A 23,454-nucleotide genomic window follows, 5' to 3' on the forward strand; every position below is an offset into this window, starting at 1 on the left:
GTGTCTAGGACTCTATGGGTTTGCTTTTGCCTTTATTCAGCAGTGGTGAGGCCACATCTAGAGACCTGTGTCCAGTGCTGGAGTCCCCAGTGCAAGAGCAACACAGATATACTGGAGGCAAAATGCGATCATAGCCTGTGCCTACAAGAAAAGGTCCCCATCACTAATAGAAATCACTGTTAAAACTATGCAACTATGGAAATTATATCTAGGCATCTTTAAACTGCAAAAGGAAAAGCAGTGGCACAGAGGGACTCATGGCAGGGCAAAGAAGTGGTACACTCTCCACTATTCGGCTTCTTTAAGAATCAGCACTTGAAAATGCTTGATGTAGCTTTGTGGTTTTTAGATACCAGCCCACCAAAAGGCAGTGTGCCACACTTCTGTGTTTTGTAGCCTGAAAACCCCTATTACCTCCATAGAATTTCCAGTTAGAGTCATACACGGTTTAAACACCTTGGGAAGTACTGTCTTCTCTCTGATGGCTGTTTCTCTTCTTTAAGTTAGAAATGGTGGTCACAAGACCGATACTTGAGATCAGAAGAGTAAAGTTAAAACAAGAAGCAAAATCTTTTGATCAGATTACTTAAAACCCTCATTTCCTACTAATTTTTCAGTTTGAAAAATGGTTGATTGCAGTCCCTTAAAGCCCTAATTAAAAGTTAACCTTCAAAATGCATAATGTTGCATTTTTCTGGCAATGAACTACTCTTATAGCCAGCCCTGGGGATGCTGCTAGGAAACAGCATTGAATCTTTTCAGTGCAAGTTTTCTCCACCTGCCACTGCAACATTTAGTTTCTTCCCTGTACAGAAGCTGTTTGAACATGACGTTCATTCATCATGTAGGACTGAACCCAGGAGCCATCTCTGCTTCTCTCTCCTTGGGAAAAGGCACTGTAAAGGAGCTGTTCAGTTCCATGTTGCTTTGTTCATGTCCCCCTTTTGTTCTGTGATCTCTCATTTTTATCCTTACTTCTGTTCATTTTCATACTAAAATTCCCAGTTTGCTTCTGGCAGTATCTGCTTTTTCTCTGCCTCATGTTTTGCTTGCCCAGCAGAAATGTACCTTTACTCTGCAACATGCAGCTGAAACTTTCCCTGTACCATCACTGACACCTTATCTTTATTCTAAGGGGTTCAGGAGAGACCACATAACACAAAAGTATCTGAAAACACAGAATTATGGCTAATAATCAATCTTTCACCCTGTATCTTGCCCTTGACATGAGTCTCCAGATCACTGTGTAAATCCAGAGAAGTCACAAGCTAATGACCAGTGATACTGCAGACAAGCAAAAAGTCTCAAACACCAAAGGAAAAGCTATTGGTTTATATATAGATATATATATATATGTATATAGATATATACTGTGTTTACAGAGTCAACAAGTTAAATGCAATATTCATAAAAGCATTAACAATAAAAATACAATCTGTTTGTAGGCAAGTACAGACTTAAAATGGTAAAACAGGAAAAAGGATCTCACCAAAGTACAAATATACAGTACAAATTGATTTATTTAAAACAGTTACAAAAAAAGCACAACAAAATAGAGATTATCCTTAGAATTATTAATGCTTTGTTAAAGATCAGGTAGGAGGAAAGGGGCAGGGACAAAGTTGGAGGGGAGCACCTGACTAGTTCTAAGGCTTTAGATACACTGCATCGGTTACATGTTAATACAGCCATATACTGGGGATTATAGTGAGGGGTCAGCACTTTTATCTACAAACATCTCTCTGCCTCAGGGCAGCCCAGCCAGCTCCCCCGTGTCTCTCTCTCTCTGAGCAGACCCTCCCCGGTGCTAAGGTGCCATGAAAGCCAAGAACAACTTGAATGTGCCAGGGGTGTGTTGGCAGGGTGGGTGGCAGCAGCCTGAAGGACCTTAGGGGGCAATTCTGTCCTTGATGGACAGGTGTGAAGGCCGTGGAAGGGCCTGGACCATCAGCATTTTAAACTATATGTGGAACACCCTGGGGCAAACTATATTGAATGTATATTTGTAGCTGTCTTAGCAGCTTCTGACAAGTGTCAGGCTCTAGCACAGCTCGAAAGACAAGGAGCAGTTGCGAGTGATGCTGGGGAAAGGCACGTGTGCTGCTGTGGGCAGGAACTAGCATTTGGGCTACTCCAGCTGCTGTAGTTTCTTTCACAATATTTTCTGAGACAAGGATTGTTAGTTCTCTATGGGACAAAGTGACTTGAAGTGTGGGGTGGGGACAGGGACACTTAATGTGAAAAGTGCAATATAAAAAGCTGCTCAGCAGCTGGAAGGGGAAGCCAGAGGGGCCTCTGTAGCTTCCTTCCCTTCCAGACAGCTTCCTCTGCATAGTCTGGTAGTGATGAGCGCTCGTTGCTGTGAATGCACAGCCCAGAGACAGGCTTGGCTCCACTGTGCAGCTACCACAAGGCATGTTCCATGAGATGGGACAAACAGCTACAGACCCTATTATTTCATCCCATGGGCTCCTGCTACAGTGTGAGCTGGATAAGATTAGGGCCTCCTCCAGGCAGGACAGACCACAGCTCTCCTACCATCCACAACAGCAGCAGGAACATGGTGTATTTCTCGGAGAAGTCTGTCACATCTCCGCCAGCAGAAAAGCCCAGGTGACCGTTCCACTCTGCAATGTCTTTCTGGCTTTATCTCCTCCTTTCCCTATAAACCCAAGAAAAAAAAGCCTCCTCCATGGGCTCATTCACAGCCTTACTCCCTGCAGCACAGCCTCACACATGCCCCATCCCAGGAGAGCCTCAGTGATCAATACAACCACCACTATGGTGCTAAGGCATACAGCCCTGCCCAGTAAGGACAGGTTCCTGTGATACCAGTACTGCTGAGCTGGGCTGGAGAGTTGCTTGTGGCCCTTGCCTGCCCACCCTTTTGGGGCAAACAGCCAGACACACAGATTCTCCATCTCAGTCCCTTGTCATGGGCTGTGCTTCAAAGCACTGCTTCCAGGGACGAGCAAGCAGCTGAAACGTACACAACAGCAGGACTGACAGGAGTCTGGGTAAAAGCACCAAGGTCCAGTTCACACTGGCCTGTTCCACAGAGCTCAGGACTGCACCCAACAGAGGTGCAGCAAGCCAAAGTCCAGGTCAGCAGCCAGGTAAACAACAGGGCGAGCACCTTCACAGCCCTTCACCTGCCTACAGTACAAAGTTATTTAAGCCACACTGCATCTTGCCTCATTTGTCAGTAGTGCCCATTCTGACCACTGTACAGTGCAGCTGAGATTGAGGAGTTACAGTAACACACACGGCATAAGGCAAGCTCTCCAAACCCTCTAAGACAGACATTGGTGTTCAGAGACACTCAAGGGACTCTGCACCCTCAGTTGCTCAGACATTGCCTTTATGGTGTAACCAGCCCCTCTACATTCATATGCTGTATGCATACGAGATCCCTTTCTCAAGTGCCTGTCACAGCCCTGAATTCCTCTGCATGCACCATGCATAGAACAGGCATGAGAACCTGGGCTCCTCTGCCTCTGGCCACAGACACCTCAGCTATCCTGTGCATTAAGTACTAATTACCAACATTAATGGAGAGTTTTATGTAGGAGAGTCCAGTCAGCAGGAGCTGTGACAGCACCAGGTGACAAAGGGGCCCAGGTGGACACTTCACTGACAAACAGAGCTGTGAAAACATCTGTTCCCACATCTGTAACCCTAACCCTAATTACCCTACAGTTACATCTGTAACCCTAACCCTAACGCTGCACCCTGAGGAGGCAAAATCTTCACACAACAGCATCACTGTGACTTCACACATCCCAAATGCAGCTGATGAAACCAGAAGTGTGTCATTTGGAAGCAGCTACACGTGATATGGGGGCAACATCCTCATTCTGGAGAACCCTGTGAGGCACAAACACTGAGGGCATGATTAGCACACATCTCACCTAGGGCCTGTGCTGGTGCAGGCATTTTAAAGGCAACAGAAATGGGTAGCAATGTGCTAGGAAAACAGGACTGAGGCCAGGATGGAAGGGGCATTCTGGAGACTGACTTGCCTAATACAGACAGAGAATGTGTCCACTGCACAGTAAGCAGAAGCCAACCACACTCCTAGGGAGTGCAGAACAGCCCCGAGACAGTACCACTGCAAGGAGAGGTGCTGACACACACCATTCTGTGACAGAGAGGAATGGTGCCCCAAAAGTCAGGCACACTTGACAAATTTCAGGCAGATGAGAGCAGGGAGACAGGAATGGCATGCTGAACATCAGGGCTCTGCACACTAAGAAAGGCCCCCTCCAAAGCCTGGTCCTAGCATAGAGATGGGCACCTGAATAGAAGGAATACTCAAGCCAAGTTAAGTCAGCGAAAACTGTTTTCTCAACAGAACAGTGACTATTCTTTATCCTAGCTGAGCAATGGTGTCATAACACACCAGCAGAGAGGGCAGATTAATGTAACTACAGGAGCCTTCATTCAATAGAGTGTTATCACCATAATCAGGTCTTCATACACAATTGTATTAAATCTCAGCATGAAAAAGACTACTCTTGATTTTACCACATTGTTCTACAGAGGAACTCCAAAGAGAAGCATCAGAAAAACTAACACAAAATTACCCCAAAATGCCCTGTGATGCTATGATATTTTTAGAGTCCATACATTAGTCATAGAATTGTACTTAGCACAAACTTTGTACCTTGCCTGCACATGCACAAACACTTGTCTCTTGTCTAAAGCTTATTCAGGAAACTGCCTGCAGGGAAGGATTAGCCATCTGGAACATTTTTCTGACTTAATTACAAAATAGCATCAGTCTTCTCACAGAAGAAGGATGTTTTCACCCTTCCCTAGAGAATGCTGAATGTATTTTGCTTCAGATTTTAAAAAACCCTGAACCAATAAAATACCCAAAACCAAAATTCAACCAAACAAAACATATCCAACCCTATTCATCCCTAGGTTAAGCCTCTGCAAAAGCTATAAGCCCAGGAGGGTTTTTTTGAAAGTTATTAACATGGGAAGAAAGATTTGATTTGGTGGCAAAACAAATAAGTAGACTTTATAGCAGGAAACAAATGTCTCCCATCCCAACCTGTGTCCCCTCTCAAGTGCTCAAGTTCCCTATTCACCTGCAACCAAGCCCATACATTTGGTCCTTCCTCTTGAATTTCTGTGATTCAATCAAATCCATACATTCTTTGAAAGAAAAAAGAGCAGTTGGATTCAGTGGAAGAGATGTTAATCAGAACCACCAGAGAAGCACCTCCATCCTGCCCTTGAGAGCTCCATCGGTGAATGGTCCTTTTAAAGTGCATGTGTGAAGAATGGGGATACTGGGAGTAGAGCCCCCAAACTCCAGTGAGGAGCCATCTCTCCCCATCATGAGAAAGGTGGCATAAAATCTTCACCAATTTTATCTGCTACCTTAAGCCAAGTTTGCCCTCCTCATCTCCCTACCTGCCTCGAATGCTCGGCCCCTGCCCTGCAGGGAGTCAGTTATCCCAGGAGGTGGGAGAAGGCCCCAGCCTCCAGCCTCTGGAGTGCTCTCATCACACACTCATGAGCGCATCCCTGTTCCCCACCCCAGCTAGCCTGTCACTGCTCCCTGAGGCACTGGAGCCCTCCTGACTCCCCAGGAGGAACTGGTCAGCCATGGAACTGGAATGGAGCAACTCCTGCAAGGCCAAGAGCAGCCTTTGCTGGTGAGCCTATAACAGAGTCTGTGCAATTCCTCCACCTGATGGTGAGGCTCACCTGCTCTGGCCACCCTACCTCACACCTCCAAGGGATCATTTCCCTGCATTTGAACGCCCTTCAATAGACAGCTTGACTTCCTGGGGAATGAAAGAGGGACGGAGCAGAGGGGAACGAGGCTCCTCTGCCTGCACACTGTATCTTTGGAAGCCTGGGGCCAAACTGTACAGACTGCCAGCCTCAGGGTGAGAAGATTCTGCATGAGAGCTCTGGGCCATACTGGTTGTTTCTGTGTGGCTCTTCTTTTCAGCAGCTCTGTCAGATGGCTCTCTGGGCCCCTGAGGTGTTTGTTCCAATCTCTCCCTAGCAGATACCAGCTGATCCGTGAGAGGGGAGTTGGCCTGAAAAGCCGAGTTGCCATTCATGCTCTGTAAACTGATTGATATGCAGACATCCCCCACTTGCAGCCTGTGACAGGGCAAAGCAAAGAGCTGAGCAGTCCTCCTGGGGCTGCAGGAGGACCAGCCCTGGCCATACACAAAGAAGGGATGCTCCGGGGGCACATCAATGCTCACTTTACTTTGCTGCTCCCCAACCACAAAATGCAGTGTGACAAGCCCAGGCCACTGGCTTTCCTGAATATCCACCACAGTGCTGGAGTCAATCTTCAGGCCTCCACTCACCTCCGCACTGCGAACAAAGTCTTGAGTCTGCAGGTCCTCCACCCGCTTCAGCTCTCCTGTTGCCAGCTGGATGATGGCTCCTTTCATGAAGTGAGAGGGCAGTTGTGAGGAGCTGGGTGGCTGCAACTGGGGCAGCTCCTTTTCAAGTACATTTCCTCGAGCCTGTGCATCTGGGCTCTCCCTCACCAGGGCTTCTGAAGTGGAAGACCTGACAGGCTCAGATCCAATGGGAACAAGTACTGGCTTTCCATTGGCTATCACCATTCCTTTGGCTAACTGTCTCTGTCTCACAGTCTCTTCGGGGGACATTCCACATGGGCTCCGGGACTGGCTGTTCCCAGCTGCAGCCCTGTCTGTGGTGTTCCTCAGCATGTCTCCCTGGATTTTATGGCAAAGGTTCAAAGGGCTTGGGCCATCTTTCCTCTGGGCTGCCAGAACATGATAATCCTGAGATGCCAACACCCCCACCACCCTCTGAACCTCCAGATCAGTGTCTGGGGTGTTCCTGTGAGTAGGCACAGAGATCTCTCTTCCCAGCATCTGGTAACCTGGAAGGAACTGTCCATCGCCCATACATCCTGCTGCAGCCCCGCGGGGCAGACAGTCCTCAGCTGCACTGCAGGCAGAGTCCACAGCCTCGCTGGGCCTCCTGGCCACACTTTGCTCCAGGGGCCTCTGCCCACCATTGGCCGCAGCCACCTCTGAGCTCAGCTGACTGTCTTGCTGAGGAGACTCTGGGCTACCACCTGCTACAGGTGCCTCATAGGCTGAATACCCTGGTGGGAGGCGGGACATCTGATAATAAACAGGAATTCTCCCCGGTGCCATGTCCAGTGGTTGAGGCGCAGTGTGGTGCTGCATCTGCCCAGAAGAGGCTGCAGAGGCGGATTTGTTGAAGCTGTGGGTGGGAGAGGTAGTCTGGGGGGAAGGAGCAGCTTCTTCTGTGAACAGGGAGGCATATGGCACAAAGTGAGGGACATGGGGGGCAGTAAGGTTGGTGGAAGGAGACAAGAGAGGACTAGGCAGGAAGGCAGGAGGGATGGCATAGGGCACTGTGTAGTGGGAACCGATGAGCTGCAGGGAAGCCGAAGGGATCTGTGCATAGTGGAGGGAGTGGAAGGGCACCGCCGGGTGCTGGATGATGGGCGAGGTCACGTTGAAGGCGGGGGACAGGGGGCTCACGTTCACCACGGGGTGCAGGCCCGTGGGGGAGAAGGTGGCAGGCGGTGCTGCCACTTTGTAGAGCATCCCATACTGGTCCACCGTCAGCCCCGCCGCCGCCTCGGGGGACTCGCCAGGACCGTAGCGCGGTGCGGCGGGAGCCGGCCGAGCCGTACGAGCCCATTCGGGTCCCTCGCCCGAACCCTGGGCTCCCCCCGCCCGTCCCGCCTCGGTGCCAGTGTTGGCGGCGGCAAGTTCCCGCTTCTTTGGCGGGAGACACTCCTGGCTCCGCTCGTGGCCCGCTCTCATGGCGCCCCGCGGTGTGCCGGCAGCCCCGGCCGCGACGCTCGTTCATGGGGGCACCCACTGGGGCTGCCACGCGCGGGCTCCTGGATCCGCGCCGCCGGTCGCCGCCTCACCTGTGCCAGGAACAGAGGTAGCCATCAGTCCTAGCCTCAGGAACGGGGGGCGGCCCAAGCCCCGGCTCCGGGAAAGGGCACGACGACGGCCTCTGGCCCAGGGTCGAAACGCCGGGGACGGAAGACGCCCGAGCCCGGTCGCCGTCCCCAACCCCGGCCCCAAAATCCCGGCCGCACTTGCCGCGCACCCCGCCTCATCACGTCCCGCGGGCCCGCCCAGTACCCGCCCGGTGCCCGCGGCTCACCCTCCATGGCCCGGACCGGCCCCACGGGCCCGCCCGGTGCCCGGACCGGCTCCTCCCCACCCGTAGCGCACGCCGATGACGCGTCGCATAGCAATGACGCATCACCGGAACTACTCGCTCGGCGGCAGGGGTCGTGATTCCGCCGCGTCCAAATGGCGTCACGGAGCCACAGCGCCGTTGCCGTGGCAACCAGCTGCGTCCGCTCGGGTCTCAGTCCGGCCCGGTCTGAGGGCCCTGCCCGGGGCCCGGCCGCACAGCGCGAGTCACCTGGCGGCAGCGCCGTATGGCTTTGGTTAGCTCCGCACCCCGGATGGGCTCTCTCAGCGGCTGGCTAGCAGCGCGGGCCCCGCGGCAGCGTGGCCCGGCTCCCCGGCGGAAGCCGTCGGTCTGAACGTGCCTGAGCCCTCTCTTGCACCCCCGCAGTGTCCGGCCGGCCCCGTGCTGCTGACCGGGCTCCGCGGAGGGCACTTCCGCATCATTCGGTGATCGTTAATGTGACATAAGGTCCTGGAAGTGGGGACAGAAGAGCTGCCTGGGGTGGGGGTGGCTCTGTACCCTCTTCCCGAGACGCCTCGTTTACTGCCGCACACTGCGCTCCCCCCATCGCCGGTGGATATTTAAACAGTGTGAGATTCGGCGGGCTGGGAGCGGTTTTGCCCCTCCGGCTTCGGAACCCCCCGATGCCGGAACCGCGGACACAGGCGACGGGTCCCGCCCGGCCCCACCTGGCGTGCGCGTGCCTCTAGGACCGCCCCGCGCCTGACGTCATCAGGGACTGCCACGGTGCAGCTGCACCTTGCCTTCCAAGACCAACCTCACGGGTGCTTCCGCCAAGAAAAGTAGTGCAAGCGGCATTTTTCATCCCGCCACCGGCGGAGCTGCCCCGCCCTCTCGCCCTCCCGGCCCCGTTCCCACCAAACCCGGCACGGCCACCGTCCCACCCGCGGTCAGGAGAGCCTGCGGGGTGGCGGGGAGCGAGCCGGCTTGCGGATCCCTCCGCCTGCGGTATCAGTGCTGCGGCCGCGCCGCCGCCATTTTGAATGCCCTGCTCTGTCCGCCGCTGCTGCTGCAGGGACCGGCCTGGTGAGTGGGACTGATTCGAGCCTCCGCTGTCCAGGCTGGGCCTCCCCTGACCTCCAGGTCCCGCCGCCCGAGGCCGCGCGAGTCTTGGGGCCTCTGTCCGCCCCGACCTCCGCGGCTGGGCCTCGGCCGCTCTGTCCGCGAGGCCGCCCCGTGCCCTCTCGCCGCCTCTGCCGGCGCCGCTGCCTCTGCCCGGCGGTCCGGCCCGCTTCGAACTCTGCCCTGCGCCCCTGGGCCTTCTGATCGAGCGCCGGGAGCGGACCGTGCCTGCCGTGGCCGTTCTGTGCCGAGAAGACGGCGGTGCGGGTTCTGCCTCGGCGCCCGTCCCCGGAGCTCGGGGGTAGCACGCAGCTGAAGCGGGAGCGCTACCTCAGGAGCTGGTTTGTGCTGTGGCTCGGTGCCGGCTCGGGAGCAGCCGGGACTTGTGCCCGTCCTTCCCTTGGTATATTATTGCCTAGGTTGCACAAGCGCCCCGAGTATTACAGCATCTGCAGTACTTACCGTTCATGGGTTTTAATGGAAACAGGAGATGTTCTGTCTGGCTAAAGGTATTTACAGTGAGCTGCTGTCTGACGTCCGGTTTTAAGGGCGCCTTCAAGTCCCTTCTTCAAGGCCGGTTGAGTTCTTGGACGAGCTACAAGATAAATTGTAATTTATTTTCTAGTAGACGTTGTTTTTAAAGTTAACAGATGGAACAGGTGTGTGTTTTATTGTGTTGAAAGTGATGCGTAAAAATGCTAAGCAACAAATTTCATTTTCTGATGCTTGAAATATTAACGGGACAGCACAGAATCCCAGTGGAATATCTTTGAAAGGATAACAACTGTCACATGTGGCCAAAAGGTGTTTGATCCATAGCAGCTTAGACAGTAAAATATATTTGTGTTTTCCCCTGTAAATGCAGGGAATCCTTTAGGGATGCCAGGAGCATCCTACATTTAAAATGGCAGAGAAATTTGTGCTGTTTCATTTCCCCCCCCCCTTTTTTTTTTTGTGATTAATTTCTCTGCAACAGAGCACAAAAGCTTTTTGTACCCATTTCCCTACTGCTGCTCCACTAAACTACACTTAGTATTTTTTCCTTTGTTTGTGTATCACATTCTGTTGCCAAATTCTTTTGTTTGTTTACTTGTGTACTCTCTGGTGTTTGGCACAGGATTTGAAAACTTATTGGAAACTTGAGAGTTGAACCAAGGCAGGAGATTTTGTGGGGTTTTTTTCTGAGGAGTTTGGTATGAAATCTTCCATCTTTCTGTGGTGGGAGGAGAGGAAAGGTATTTAAATTCTTGTTTCTTGAGAAGAGAAAAGTAGGTCTTAGGTAATTGTTTTGTGAAGGGATTCAGCTTTTGTGTTTCCAATGTGTAAGATAACTTTCAGATTTCCTCCTTTTATGATAAAAAACACATTTTCTTCCTTTTTTTTTTTTTTTTTTTTTTTGGCTTTTCTTTTCTGTTCCTGTGACTGCTGATCTGTTTTCCTGAAGGTGGCATGGTAGAGATGGAAAGATCCTGTAGTACCTTTGTAGTTCCTGTGAGAGATTAAGGGATAACAAAAATGTTCTGATTCTTGGTAGCTTCTTTGTGTACAGCGTTTTGCAGTGGCATCACTGTAGGATGAGTTTGGTGAGCGTGTAAGGCCATGGTGTGAGAAGGCTGTGGGCAGTGGCACAGGAGTCCAGGCTGCCTGTTGACAGGCACACAGAGCCCACCCTGGTTAGTGCAGTTCAGGTTTGGAAGGATACCTTTCCAAGTGTGAGGGCTCATGCAAATCTTTACTGCTGCTAAAAGTGATGGCACTAAGTAAAGCTGCTTGTTCCTCTCCAGTGTGAATATTTGTATTTGTGAGCTGGCCCTGTATAACTTCAGGGGATGGGTTGTTTGATCTCAACGTATTTTTTAATGATTGAGCAATTTCATATGAATCCAGGTGATGCTAATTTGTTCTAGATGATAGCTGTTCTCTGTGGAAAAGGCTCTCTCCTTCCTTGGTAGGAGCATTACTTTGCTGGAGGAGAGTTTTGAGTTAATAAGTAAATATATGATGAGTCTGTAACTCACAAAACAGAGCTAAGTAATGTGACTACAAGTGAATCTGCTGATGTCACAGGTACTACTGCAACCTGTATCTGCTACTTGGCAGAAATGCTACAGGTAAAATCAAAAATTAGAATTTCCTAGGGCATAGCTGAAGCTACATGACCTGTTGTAAAGTTTATATTAATGAATGTAAAATTGTGGCATCTTGTCTTTTATCTGGTATTAGCTAGGACAAAGAAGGGTGTGGGGTTTTTTTGTGACAAAGTAGTGGCTTTTAAAAATTTCACTTAAAGTTTAACTCTGCGGGAAAGTGAACAGGAAGTAAAATAGCCAGATTACCTCATAGATTAAAATAGTGAGAAAATTAGAAGTAGGTGACAAATACAGAGATAATGTAGGTCAATGGTGGTTGAAGTATTGAAACAGAGGCCAGAAAATCTGGAGCTCTGCTTCTATCTGTCATGGTGATCAGCTATATAGGTCTGCTAATTCTTCTTCCTACATTTTTTAGCTTCTAAAAAAAAGGGAGATATTAATTTTATTTTTTTTTTGTCAGTCGTTGAGGTTGATGTTTGTTCTGATTGGGAGCTCATTGTGTCTTCCTAAGGCAATTCAGGAGTTGCTGGGTTTGGTGTATGTGCATAGTTGTGCAGGAATGGGATACCTCATCCAGCGCTCACTGGTACTCTGCGGCCATGCCTCAGTCAGGGAGTGGGAAGGGGTCTGCAGTTGTTCAGGGGTGGGATTGGGTGGGATCTGTGCAATGTCCTCAGTCTCTGTCCTGCCTTTACTCTTCCTCTCAGCCCTTGAGCAGCACTGAGCCTTGCTTACTGTTGTGCTGCATTTCTTGTTGGTGAGTTGTTTTTTTTTTTAAATGTAACTGGAAGTGGGACCATCTCTTCTTCCAAGACTATTTTTTAGCCCTTGTTTTGGGGTACTTTTTTCTTATTTGGCCTCCCCCGCTCTCCTCCAGCTGTCTGCATAAAGTAAAGTGTAACTCTGATGCCTTTTCTTATGGGAAAGCATTTTGAAGCCCCCTGCTGACTTAATTGCTTTTTGATTTTCTGATGTTGCTTTCTAGTTCTCTATTGCATTCAGTACCTTTTTCCTCACAAGAGATTGTCCCACTTAGCATGTTACATGATTGGTTGCTCTTTCTCTCAACTCGTTTGTGTTCAACTCATCAATTTCTTGATGATGATGGTGCTCCTTGCTTTGTTGCTTATTGTATAAATAGTTACAATAATTTAATATTTTCTGTTATCTGTATAAATACTGATAATACTGGATCATATGCCAATATCTCTGCATTTGTTGACACCCTCATCTCTACTTGGAGAGTGTGTTTCTGGTTTTCCTGATATTATATTTTTCTTTTTACATGTCTGATAGAAGTGGGAAACCTACTGATAGCTGTATAGAGTTGAGACCATCAGTGGTGGGTGTCAACACTGCAGTTACTCTTTTCATGGAGTCTGGACAGATCCTCTGCTCTTGTGTGTACTAGGCTGGATTCAGTTGAACCTAATCAAGTAGGAGAGTTCTGCTGTTGATTCAGCTGGGAGTTGGTTGTGTAAGTTCCCAAAAGCTGGGGTTGCTTGAGGAGTGTGATTGCTTACGCAAGCATTGGGGTGGAGCAACTTGAGTTGTGTATTTTAGATGTGTTTGAAATGTATGCTGCTTCAGCCTTGGGGTCTTCAGGCTTTGGGTGTTTTCTAGTCAGAACTAAGTTCAGAAATGCTATTTACAGGAGAAGCTGTAAGTTGGTGTGTATATCACCACAAGTGAAAATTCGGATAATTTCCCCAAACAGTAGACCTCTTCTGTGAATAATTTAATTAATTTTGATGGCCTGTATGTCTTAATGTTTCCAGAATTGAAGGCTAAATAATAGTGGAATGTTAAAATGTTAAATGTCTGATCATTTGTCCTAAAGAGGTTTTAAAACAACTGTTAATTTTTAAAGTTTTATTGTCTTAGAGACATTAGATATTTTAAACGTAAGCTAACATTTCCAAATAGTTTCCAGAGCATGTGTTCTCAACTCAGCATTTAAGGACTGTCCTTTGTCTTTGCTCTGCAATTCCTGAGAGAGGAATATAGCTTGGCTGAAGCAGTTGAGCATTTTCAAGGTGGGTTTTGGTAATATTACGTGTGTGTTGTAAATATAAAAGGTGACCCATCATATTTGAATGTGACTATTCTAAGCGGGACTCCTGGTAAAGTTCTCTACCCAAATATTTTTGGTACAATGGCCTGTTGATTAAAATCTTTGACTTTCAAATATGACAAGCTTCACAAGTAACAGACCATAAAAGAGGATAAAGTAGTAATTTATCAGTACAGTTTAAATGAAAAGTAAATGTTTTAAAACATGAAGATTTTTATTTTTTTCCCACTTTTGGATAGTAGGAACAAGTTACACAAAGAGAGGGAATGTGTTTTTATTAGTTCAGGGGAAGGATTCCTGAATAGCAGAGGGAGGTGACTGTCGCCTGAAAACTAAACCTTCTGATCTTGTTTTCATGGTTTTAGTTACTTTCCCAGGAAAGTAACTGTAAACATAAGTGTTTACACATTCCTTCTAAGAAATGTCCTTTGATGGACATTTCACATGACCAGTGTGATTGGGAAGGTGGTAACTTAGTTATCCAATCCCTGCTCTTTGTCAAGAATCTAAAAATACTGCAGCCAAAAAATAAAGTTACTTCTTTTCCTGTCATACCACTGAGATGTGTTCGTGTGAATCATTCCATGTCCTTTAGCGACAGGTGACACCTTTACTAGTCTCTGGATTGCAGGGAAGAAGGTGGAATTCTGTTTTCTAAGGAATTTAAACACCAGCCACCTATACAACTTGAACTAATCTGAATTAGGTCTCCGACTCTCTCAGAAGTTTTGATCTTGAGAGTAAGTTCTTCTAAGGAGCAAGGCTTTTGAAGTGAGAAGAGGAAAACAGATCTGATAAGGTTGAAGAATTCTGTATGCAACCCTACCAAATAATGTAAATATTAACTAGTAGGCTCTTTCCAAGTTTTCAGAGATCGTCCCTGATTTCTGGAGCTTGTAGTTAACAAAGAAATGGCTGAAGGAAATACCTGTTTTAAACCCAAGGTGGAAATAGGTAACAACTTCTACAAACTGCCTTGTCATTTATGTTGATGTGCAAAGAATAAAATGGTGTGTCTGTACTGGTGAAAAATATTAACTAATCCTGAGGAACAAGATTTGCTACGTTGGAGGAAGTCTTAAGGAGCACTTAGGCACCAGCTAAAGTGAAGTTCCACCGACTCCTGTTGCTAGATGATATCGTTCTCCTCCCATTGTTGCATTAAAGGTCTGTTTGCATTATAATAGGCTTTGGAATTGCTCAGACCAGGTAAATGTTAATCTCTTCTGTAAAGTTTCTGAATTTAAGTGGTTTCATGTCCAGAGTTTCTTCTCATCTGCAGTAACTATTGCTTACGCTTACTTGAAATGTCTGAAATTCAAAACTGCATGAGATTTCTTATGTATTAGCATGCAGAAGAATCTTAAAGTCACTGAAGGCAAAGAACAGGTACTTGATGCAAGAATTTTTGGTATTAAGAGAGCACTTTCCTGTGGAGGAGGAGAAAACAATGTGCTACATTGCATGGGAATTACATTGTATTGAAATACTGGAAGAGTGTACCCAAGAAGAGCTCAAGCTTCAAGGATGAACATGTAAGGTGATTTGTGAGGGGAAGACACTATTTTACATAGATGGTTGCAAAACCTTTTGTATGGGATGGATTCAAAGGTATATTAAAAAAGCTGAATGATTTGATATTGACGAAAAAAAGTATGTAGTTGCAGCACAAGGATAGAAGTTCTGAATATTGGAAAATAAATCACAGCTCTGTCTTTTGTCCTTGATTTTGTCCACCATCAGAGCAGTTCTGAATTGTTCTGTTCTCATCAGGAAGAAAGTGTGTGTGAGATACAGTTGCTCTTAGTCAGCCCTTCAGGTTGGACTCTGTGTAACTGTGCAGCAGGAAGCCTCAGAAACTGGTTCTTGAGTCTTATTTATCAATTCTTTGCTTTGTAAAATGCTGGTTCTGCTTGCCTTCCTGTGGTTGTGAAATGAGGACAAAAAATAATCTTTACAGTGTGCTTTGCTAATTATTTATGCAAGGGTATTTGTAAATACTGACTGTTCACTTTATTCAATGTCTGAATGATGTTCAGGCGAAGTCCAACTAGATCTTCAATTTGTTGTCATTGTACCTGCCTTCTCAGTGAAACAAACATTGTTGAATTCTATTTTTCCGTTGACTAGAACTGTTTAGGCAGTCTTTCCTTTTGTTTTCTGTTGTCCAGGACCAAGCTTACGGTGCTGAAGCCTTCCATGGACATATCTACAGAAAGGTTTTGGTCCACTGCAAGGAAAGGAGTGGGTTTGTAAAGTCATAGGCTGCAGATATCAGCATTCAGCAGTTTATAAACCTTCAGATATAGAGTAGGAACAAAACAGCTTGTGGTATCAGAACAAATAGTTGGCAAACCTCAGTTTGTTTGCAGGTTACATATTAGTGTTTCAAAAGCTTTGAAAAAAGAACACTTTGTTTTAAATAAAGGAGTCAGTTATTGTTGTAATAGCTAGACTAGTAGTAGCCACTGCTTATCTTCTCAGGAACAGCAACATTGTAAGACAAGCTTAACTAGGGTGCCGTAGCATCAATGTGGATTCCTGCTGGAGTGAACCTTTCACCTCTTTTCCACTCCATCTGAGGTCTCCCAAAGTTGCACGTTCTCACTGCTGCCTGTCTTAGCACAAACCAGACTGATGTGTCTGAGGACTGCTTTTGGGAGGAAGGGGGCAGGCTGTTTTTCGCATATGCAGATTGGTGCACTGTCCCTGGCATGTCAGTGTGAACACAGTGGAAGGCCTGTACTCACCTTTTTCAGAATGAGCCTGCACACGGGTGATCTTGGTGATTATGAAATTACTGCCTATAGACTGCAGTGGAATATTTCTGCAGTAGTGCTTTTATCTTTGTAACTTCTGCCCAATTTTCCAACTAGAGCATGCCTTATCGTGATCAGTTTAGAATCATGTGATATGTGTGTGTAGTAGGTGAGTCCAGGCTTAAAAGTTCAGCACTTAACATGGACAGTTGCCACCCAGGTAAGAGATTTTTGAGTTTATGATACTGTTGTGAAAAGCACAAGCTGAGCACTTGGCAGCAATCAAAACTCCGCAGAGTGTAACCAATTCTCAGGAAAATAATAGGTAAAAAAATATAAGGTATTTTATATAAATGCCTCAATATTACATCTACCCTTCAAGTGCTGCATGCAGCATTTCACTTCTCTTTCCCTTCAGAAAGGGTGCAGAACTGTATTACATGCAGGCATGGTAGCAAAGGTAGTGTCATGGAAGGACTTGTTCTGGAGACTGATTTCTAACTTCTCTGTAATTATTATGCTTGTTAGTGCAGCATGAGTGCATAGCAACTGTTAATTTATTCATATCACAGTAATGTAAGGAAGTTTGTGAATTCACATGGAGAGACAAGGCAAGAGTAAGGATTAATGTGTCCAATAGTCTTGATCCTACACGTTGTCAGCGTTTTGGGACAGAGTTTCCTTATGCAGGAGGAATATCTCTATTTTTCAGTTTTCAAAACCGAATGCTTTGTGTCTCTGTAAATTCAAGCTTTTTAAAGTATGAAGATTGAGAACTTATATATGAGGAGTCTCCATGGTTTGGCTGAAGAGGCCTAGTGTATGTATGAGTTTATAATCGGGACTCAGAGCTGCCTTAGTCTAGCTTACTGTAAGGCCACCTTTACTTGTACATGCATCTCTCTCTGCTTTTCTGCAAGCAAAGAAGTCCCCTGTTAGCTCTGTGTCCCAGCCCCTCTGTTCTGTGGTAGGTACCATGTAAGCCAGTTAGTGCAGTACCTGCATGCACATCCTTTTCTTACATGGCAATGCTTAAAATGTATGACACTGTTAAGGGGGAATGGTGACCCAGACAGAATCTGTAGCAGACTGGCATAGCAACTTTTTACAAAGTTGGTCTGATACCTGTTATGGGAAGAGTTCAGTTCTCTGAGTTCTCTGTTTGTGGGCTGGCATGGATAGAAGAGGGCTGTAAAGATGTTTATATAGTCTGAGCTCCCTGAAAGTCAGAAGTCTGCTTTGGTGAGCATGGACTGAAAAGTTCGACTGTTGAACATAATCCTAAAGTTTAAATTATGTTTGACAGCCACTTTCCTCTTAACAGGTGCTTGGCAGACTATATTGCTGTCTGGGTTAAATGGCTCCATCAGTATTTCATCTGATGAGGTGAAACTACTCTGAGTGTTCTTGTATACACCTTTCATACCCATACGGCCAGACAGTAACATCACAGGCTTGTTTGTTTCAGAAAGGGTTGTTCTAACTGGGGTGTAATGAAAGGATGTTGTAAACACTACTATTTATTTTTGAAGCAGGATTCTCTGAAATCTGATCTGCACACCTAAGATTGCTCTTCCATTTGCTTTTCTGCTGACTTCAACACTTCTAAGAAGGAGGTGTATATGACACAAGTTAGCAGGATTTTTGAAGCATGGCTGTCTGAAGCACTTAGATGAAATCTTGCAGAAGTTATTGAACAGAGTTGTGTGTTGTAGAGGATTTCTGTCCCGAGTTGTCATGATTCTGGGATCAGTTCTCTTTGGAGCCTGGCTTTTCTGGAGAGAGGCAGATGATGTGAATATGAGAGTACCTTGCAGAGGACTGTTTCTGCCTGTTTCAGGTGGGGAGTCATGTTCACTTGACAGCTGGCTCAAATTGGAGTAATTCCTATTTCTAATATTCTGGAAGAGCAGATGGGAGGTACAGTGAAGTCCTTGGGATCTCAGTTTTACTCTTAACCATGCTACTGAAGGAGCCTACATTTTCTTAATTTTTTTATTTACATAATTGTAGGGTAAGAAAGGAAAAAGAATACGTGGAAGTGTGAGACAGTTATGAAGCCTTTAGAGACAATAGAAGTTTTACAGACCACTTTCTTCTCTCAGAGGATGCCAGCCCCCATCAGACTGCGGGAGTTGATCCGGACCATCCGGACAGCAAGAACCCAGGCAGAAGAGCGTGAGATGATTCAAAAGGAGTGTGCTGCTATCCGATCATCCTTCCGAGAGGAAGATAACACATACCGATGCAGAAATGTGGCAAAGCTGTTGTATATGCACATGCTGGGATACCCTGCACATTTTGGACAGGTAGGTTAAAATTTAGTGCCTTTTGTGCATAAGCTAGTCTGTCTTCTGTGGTTTGGGCACACTGACTTGTTCAGAGCATTCCTATGTGCAGTTCTGCTGTCTGTCAGGATGTTTTGAGGTCTGTTTTCATGTGTGTTCTGAACCTATGTTAGTTAGTTTAGACTTTGTTAGTGAGGTTTGCTCCTTTGGGGCTTACATATTTTGTTTTGAAACTTGAGGTTAGTCTGCTTTTTCCATACTTTCTCTTCACCATCCATGTTTCTGCAGAGCAGTTATGCTTAAACCACAGTCCAAGACATAGGAATATTTTTAGATTGGATCAAAATAGCACTTTGGAGTTCTGTCTCTGAAAAATACCACATACTTCAAAGGAGGTTCTATACTGTTTTCCTTACAAAGCAATGCACTTGAGACAGAAAAGAGCTGGTCTGTTCCTGGCAATCAGAAGTTGGTGTTCCTTATCCCCATTTTAGTGAGGTGACATGGAGAATGCAGGTGTGAGTTTTCCATCTCTTGGTTTATTTTTGATGTGCTATTTTTGACAGAAATTTTAGGAAAGGGAGACAGGAAGATGGAAGCTCTTGATTTACAAAGTGTCCCTCAGGTTAGCTTTGCTTTGTCTTTTTGGCATAGTCAGTTTTGCTTAGAAATCATTAAGTGTCCTGTTAATAGCAATCGAACATGCGTCTTCACTAAAATTTAAATCAGTCAAATTGTTGTGTCCCTTCAAGTAACTTCATGTCCTGTGTGTCTATCCATTTGTGGTTGGATTTACCAATCCTAATACATCTCACTGAAACAGTAAGCTCAAACCAGTGAATTCAAATTGCAGATAGAGTTAGGATTAGTGAGTCTGGGCTTCATGTGTTATAACACATGAAGTGCCTTATCGTACTTCTATATTACTGGGTTCTTCTCTCAGGGTAATGAGTTTTTGGAAAAAAGCAAGTGAATTTGTGTATTATTCTGTTCTTGATACTTGTCATAGAGGGGTTCCCTGGTCCAAGAGAGAAACTTCCTGTCACAAAAATTAAGGCTAAGTATCTTGGAGCCTTAAGAATAATAAAAAGTGTTACAGATAAGTGTCATCTACAATTTCAATGTTTGGCCTGTGTTAAGAACATTATTTAAATTTCATTCTTCTCTCTTGTTACTCAAGTATTTAATCCTATACAAGGGAGATTATAATTTACCATTTATTTTAATAATTTAATTTACTATTGCTAATGAAATTTACTAATTTACCATTACAAACTAAAGCAGAAATTTTCAGTTTCTGCTTTGGTTAGTAATGGTAAATTCACTGTTCGTAAAAGAAGGCTAAAGCAGATTATTCACTCTCCAGTATTGCCAGGCTTGCTACATCTCAAAAAGCATCTATTCTGACTATTTGGGGAGCAGAGTACTTCATTCAATGCCCTTGGTTCTCTTGTAATTTATCAGCTGCATTTTGAGGAGGGCATAGGGCCCAATACTGAAAAGGGGTTTTTAACCAAATATTCTCTAAGTGAGTAAGTTAGAGACCTTTGCATGTCCTTAACACTTACTGCTAGAAGGAACCTTTCAAGGTGTTGCTGTTATGTAGGAATATAGTTTGTGTGAGCTGGGGGACCTGTTGAGGACGCAGGCTGTTTCAGCAGTGCATTCTTGCAGATAGATGGTCCTGCACTCTAGACAGGAAGCTTCTGAGAGTGACAGGATAAATATGCAGGGAAGATGTTTTGCTGAAAAACAGGAGAGCCACAAGTGGTGTTACAGTCTTTCTTAAAGCTGAAAGCAGACTGCTGCTAGCAGTGTGGGTAGCCAGGAGTGAGTGGTCAATCTACTTCTGTCCAAGCTGGGGCTCCTCGACTTTGACCTGGGGTATCTTGTACACAAGTATGAGACTGAGCGCCATATTTAGCCAGTGCATGCTGATGTGCACTGGATGGCCTGCTGCCTCCTGAGCATGTGCAAAGACCCTTTGTGCAAGTTTAGAAGTCATCAGACAGCCTAGACAAATGGTTAAATAACCTTATTATTGTCATTGTTTCTATTTGAAAAAAAATTCCTGTTGGAAGAGTAGCTATGTCAATAAAAGCTGGGTCAGTTGTTGTCTGGTTACATGCCAGTAGTATCTGTTACAGTAGTGGTGTAGCAGAATTTAATTGTTCATCTGAATGAAATGGATTTAACGGTATCAAGATTTTTTCCACCAATTACACCTAGTAAGAGCTTCAGCTGATCCTATTTCTTAGTACTGCTGTGCATGAATCTAGTTTGCATGTATTTATGTACAAGTGAAACAAGAAATAATCAGCCTTTCATGGGGTGAATTTCACTAATGTCTTTTAAATTCAAAATATAGTTACTAGAAATATACTATGTATACTATGCATACTAGAAATATATCTTAGAGTAACTGTTGAAGTCATCAGTTTCCTTATGCTCTTCCTCAGTAATTCATCTTATGCCTTCATTGGCTCTTACCCGTAGCTTAAATGTCCTCAATTTTATGTTGCATTTTTGCAGAGGATTGTCTAAGTATTTTGTAAACCCAGGAAAGAAGGTTGTTTCAGAAGTGCATTATTGTTTTACAGAAAGCACTGGAAACATGAGAGCTTGCTATCTAGGGTTCTGTTATCTCTGGCTGATCTCGAGCATTTGTGCAAATTCAGTTATCTTTGCAGAGGACTGGTCTTATTCAGAGGTGTTTATTCAAAGTTTTCTTTCCTTTTAACCTTGCAGGCTGAACTCAATTTCTTGCAAGCCTTTTCTTACAAATGTGTCACCCTTGCACTAGCTGGGCTTTCATATATGACAACATATACAGTTGAGTGTGTGTTCTAATGCCATGTGGTCATGAGAACTTGCAGGACTGGGATGAGGCCGGAGCACTTTATTTCTCTTCTTACCAATACACTATGCAACTTTACTGTCATGATGTGTGTTTCTTGCATCTCACCTGTGTCTGTTGCCCTGTTCAAGCTTCTGTCTAGCTGAGGCCATGAATCCCTTTTCCTGGCACTGCATATCTTTGCTTGTGCATGCCCCCTTTGTGATGGATCTGTTGCTAGCTCTGTCTGACCCCTCCTGTTGTGCGTGCTTACATGCTGCCCCAGCTAGTTTATAAAGCAGACTTACGGAAACTGCTTGTGAGGGATAGTTTTCTGTAATAGATAACTAAACAACTATATACAGTTAATCTATTTTAGTGCATAGAAATGTCAGAATATCTCTGTGGTTATTGGTTTTTGTTTTTCATTATAAAAATGTCAGATGTAAAAATAAGGTAGCAATTACTTTTTAAATTAGCAGAGTGCAGGTGGAAACTATATATATATTGTCTTCGGAATCTCTTCTGTTCTATTTTTCACAGTTGCCATTTCTACAGGGGGAAAAGGAAACTTGTAGTGTCTGGAATGCACATGATTTTAGTAAACTTCACGTGTTCCAGAGATTACAGAGAAGTGCAGGAATGTAACTATCTCTGACAATCGATGTTTTACCTAGCTAGTAAGTTACTTACAGATCATAATAAACAAAACTTGGTTTTAGAGTTATAGAATCCTAGAATGGTTTGGGTCGAGAGATCATCTAGTTCCAACTGCCATGGGCAAGGACACCTGCTAGTCCAGGTTGCTCTAAGCCCGGTTCAGTCTGGCCTTGAATACTTCCAGGGATCCAGGGACAGGTACAGCTTCTCTGTACCTGTGTCAGGGCCTCACCATGCTCACAGTTGAAAATTTCTTCCCAATATCTCATCTAAACCTTCCCATTTTTCCATTTGAAGTCATTACCCCTTGTCTTATCACTGCATGTCCTTGTTTTGGCAGCTTACAGAGCACTGGTCCTCTTCCCTGTAGATAAATGGAACCTTTTAAGCATAGTTTAAAAGTTTTGTGTGCATATCAAACATGACACATGATCTAGATTTCCAGATCTTTACTATTTTGTGTTTATTGATGTATCTTTCATCTCTATCAATGTGTTATCATTTACTTTGTGATCTGACATTAACTCACATATTTGGTATATCTGAGGTCATGGAAGACCAACAGTGTCTGGCTACTTCAAGGCACCAGTGCTGTTAATGACCTTCCTACTGGCTTTGTTGGAACTTTGGGCAGGTCATTTAACCTTTCTTGGTTTTCCACATCACCAAAATGGGAACCAAATACACCTTTAAAAGTGCATTCTGAGATACCTACATAACTATGCATCAAAACTCAAACTGTTTCTTCTATAGCTAAGAAGTAGGTTAAAGCTAATTATGTCTTCTGTTTCTTCTTTTCTTCCTTATTTTTTTCCAGTTGGAGTGCCTCAAGCTTATTGCATCCCAGAAATTCACAGACAAGCGCATTGGGTATTTAGGTGCCATGTTGCTGCTGGATGAGAGACAGGATGTTCATCTTCTTATGACCAATTGCATCAAGAAGTAAGGGTACCACGTCTCCATCAAACCATGCTTTTTGAAGTTTCAGTATCAGAAAGTATCCTTCTGCAAGTGATACTTAGTACTTCAGGGATTTTCCCTTGTTCTAGAAAACTGGTATCTTGAAACTGTTGCATGATGTTGACCGTAATTAGGCTGTTGTAGTAGTGCTCTGTATTGGGCCGTACTGTCTAGATTCTTTAGTCGGAAGAGAATATAAAATTGCATTGGTTTTGAAGAGGCATATGTGGCAAGCAACGCATGTCCTGTGTGCGTTTGTTTGCTTCTGCTGACAAGCTCTGAAGAGTTGTCAGGGAACAAGGCTATGTATCTTGTTTTATTTTTAAAATCTAATGATCTTGACAAATGGTTTTCATTGGAAGTAAGGCAGCAGCTTGTGATGTGCTGTCATGTTGCTGAAATCAGACAAGAGGTGGTGGGAGTTACTATTTTTTTAATACTTCTCTCAGAAAAGCAATGTTGAAGTGGGCCTTTTTTCATCATAGTTTAGTGG

The 23,454-nt window shown here is 45.3% G+C and overlaps 2 protein-coding genes across 8 annotated transcripts in view; one reads left to right on the forward strand and one right to left on the reverse strand.

Annotated features, from left to right (window-relative positions):
- ATXN1L (ataxin 1 like) overlaps positions 1-8,255 on the reverse strand; it is a 15,320-nt gene extending 7,065 nt beyond the window's left edge. The window contains exons 1-2 of one of the 2 annotated variants that reach the window (XR_015275513.1): positions 8,173-8,255; positions 6,348-7,927 (exon numbers count right to left, since the gene is read on the reverse strand). Coding sequence is in view for 1 of the 2 variants with exons in the window: in XM_086848099.1 (XP_086704225.1) it covers positions 5,760-7,817 (2,058 nt within the window). In the remaining variant the exon portion in view is untranslated. Of the gene's footprint in view, positions 1-1,317; positions 7,928-8,172 lie in introns of those variants that run through there. The other variant, XM_086848099.1, reaches the window with a different exon arrangement.
- Positions 8,256-8,267: 12 nt separating this feature from the next.
- Positions 8,268-23,454, forward strand: part of AP1G1 (adaptor related protein complex 1 subunit gamma 1) — a 39,512-nt gene continuing 24,325 nt past the window's right edge. The window contains exons 1-3 of one of the 6 annotated variants that reach the window (XM_086848098.1): positions 8,268-9,255; positions 18,323-18,526; positions 22,819-22,943. In XM_086848098.1, the coding sequence (XP_086704224.1) occupies positions 18,326-18,526; positions 22,819-22,943 (326 nt within the window). In that variant the 5' untranslated portion in view covers positions 8,268-9,255; positions 18,323-18,325. Of the gene's footprint in view, positions 9,801-14,638; positions 14,668-18,322; positions 18,527-22,818; positions 22,944-23,454 lie in introns of those variants that run through there. The other 5 variants (XM_086848097.1, XR_015275512.1, XM_086848095.1 and 2 more) reach the window with 5 other exon arrangements.

This window comes from Cyanistes caeruleus, chromosome 12, assembly GCF_971803275.1.
Source record: "Cyanistes caeruleus chromosome 12, bCyaCae1.hap1.1, whole genome shotgun sequence".
Classification (NCBI taxonomy): domain Eukaryota; kingdom Metazoa; phylum Chordata; class Aves; order Passeriformes; family Paridae; genus Cyanistes; species Cyanistes caeruleus.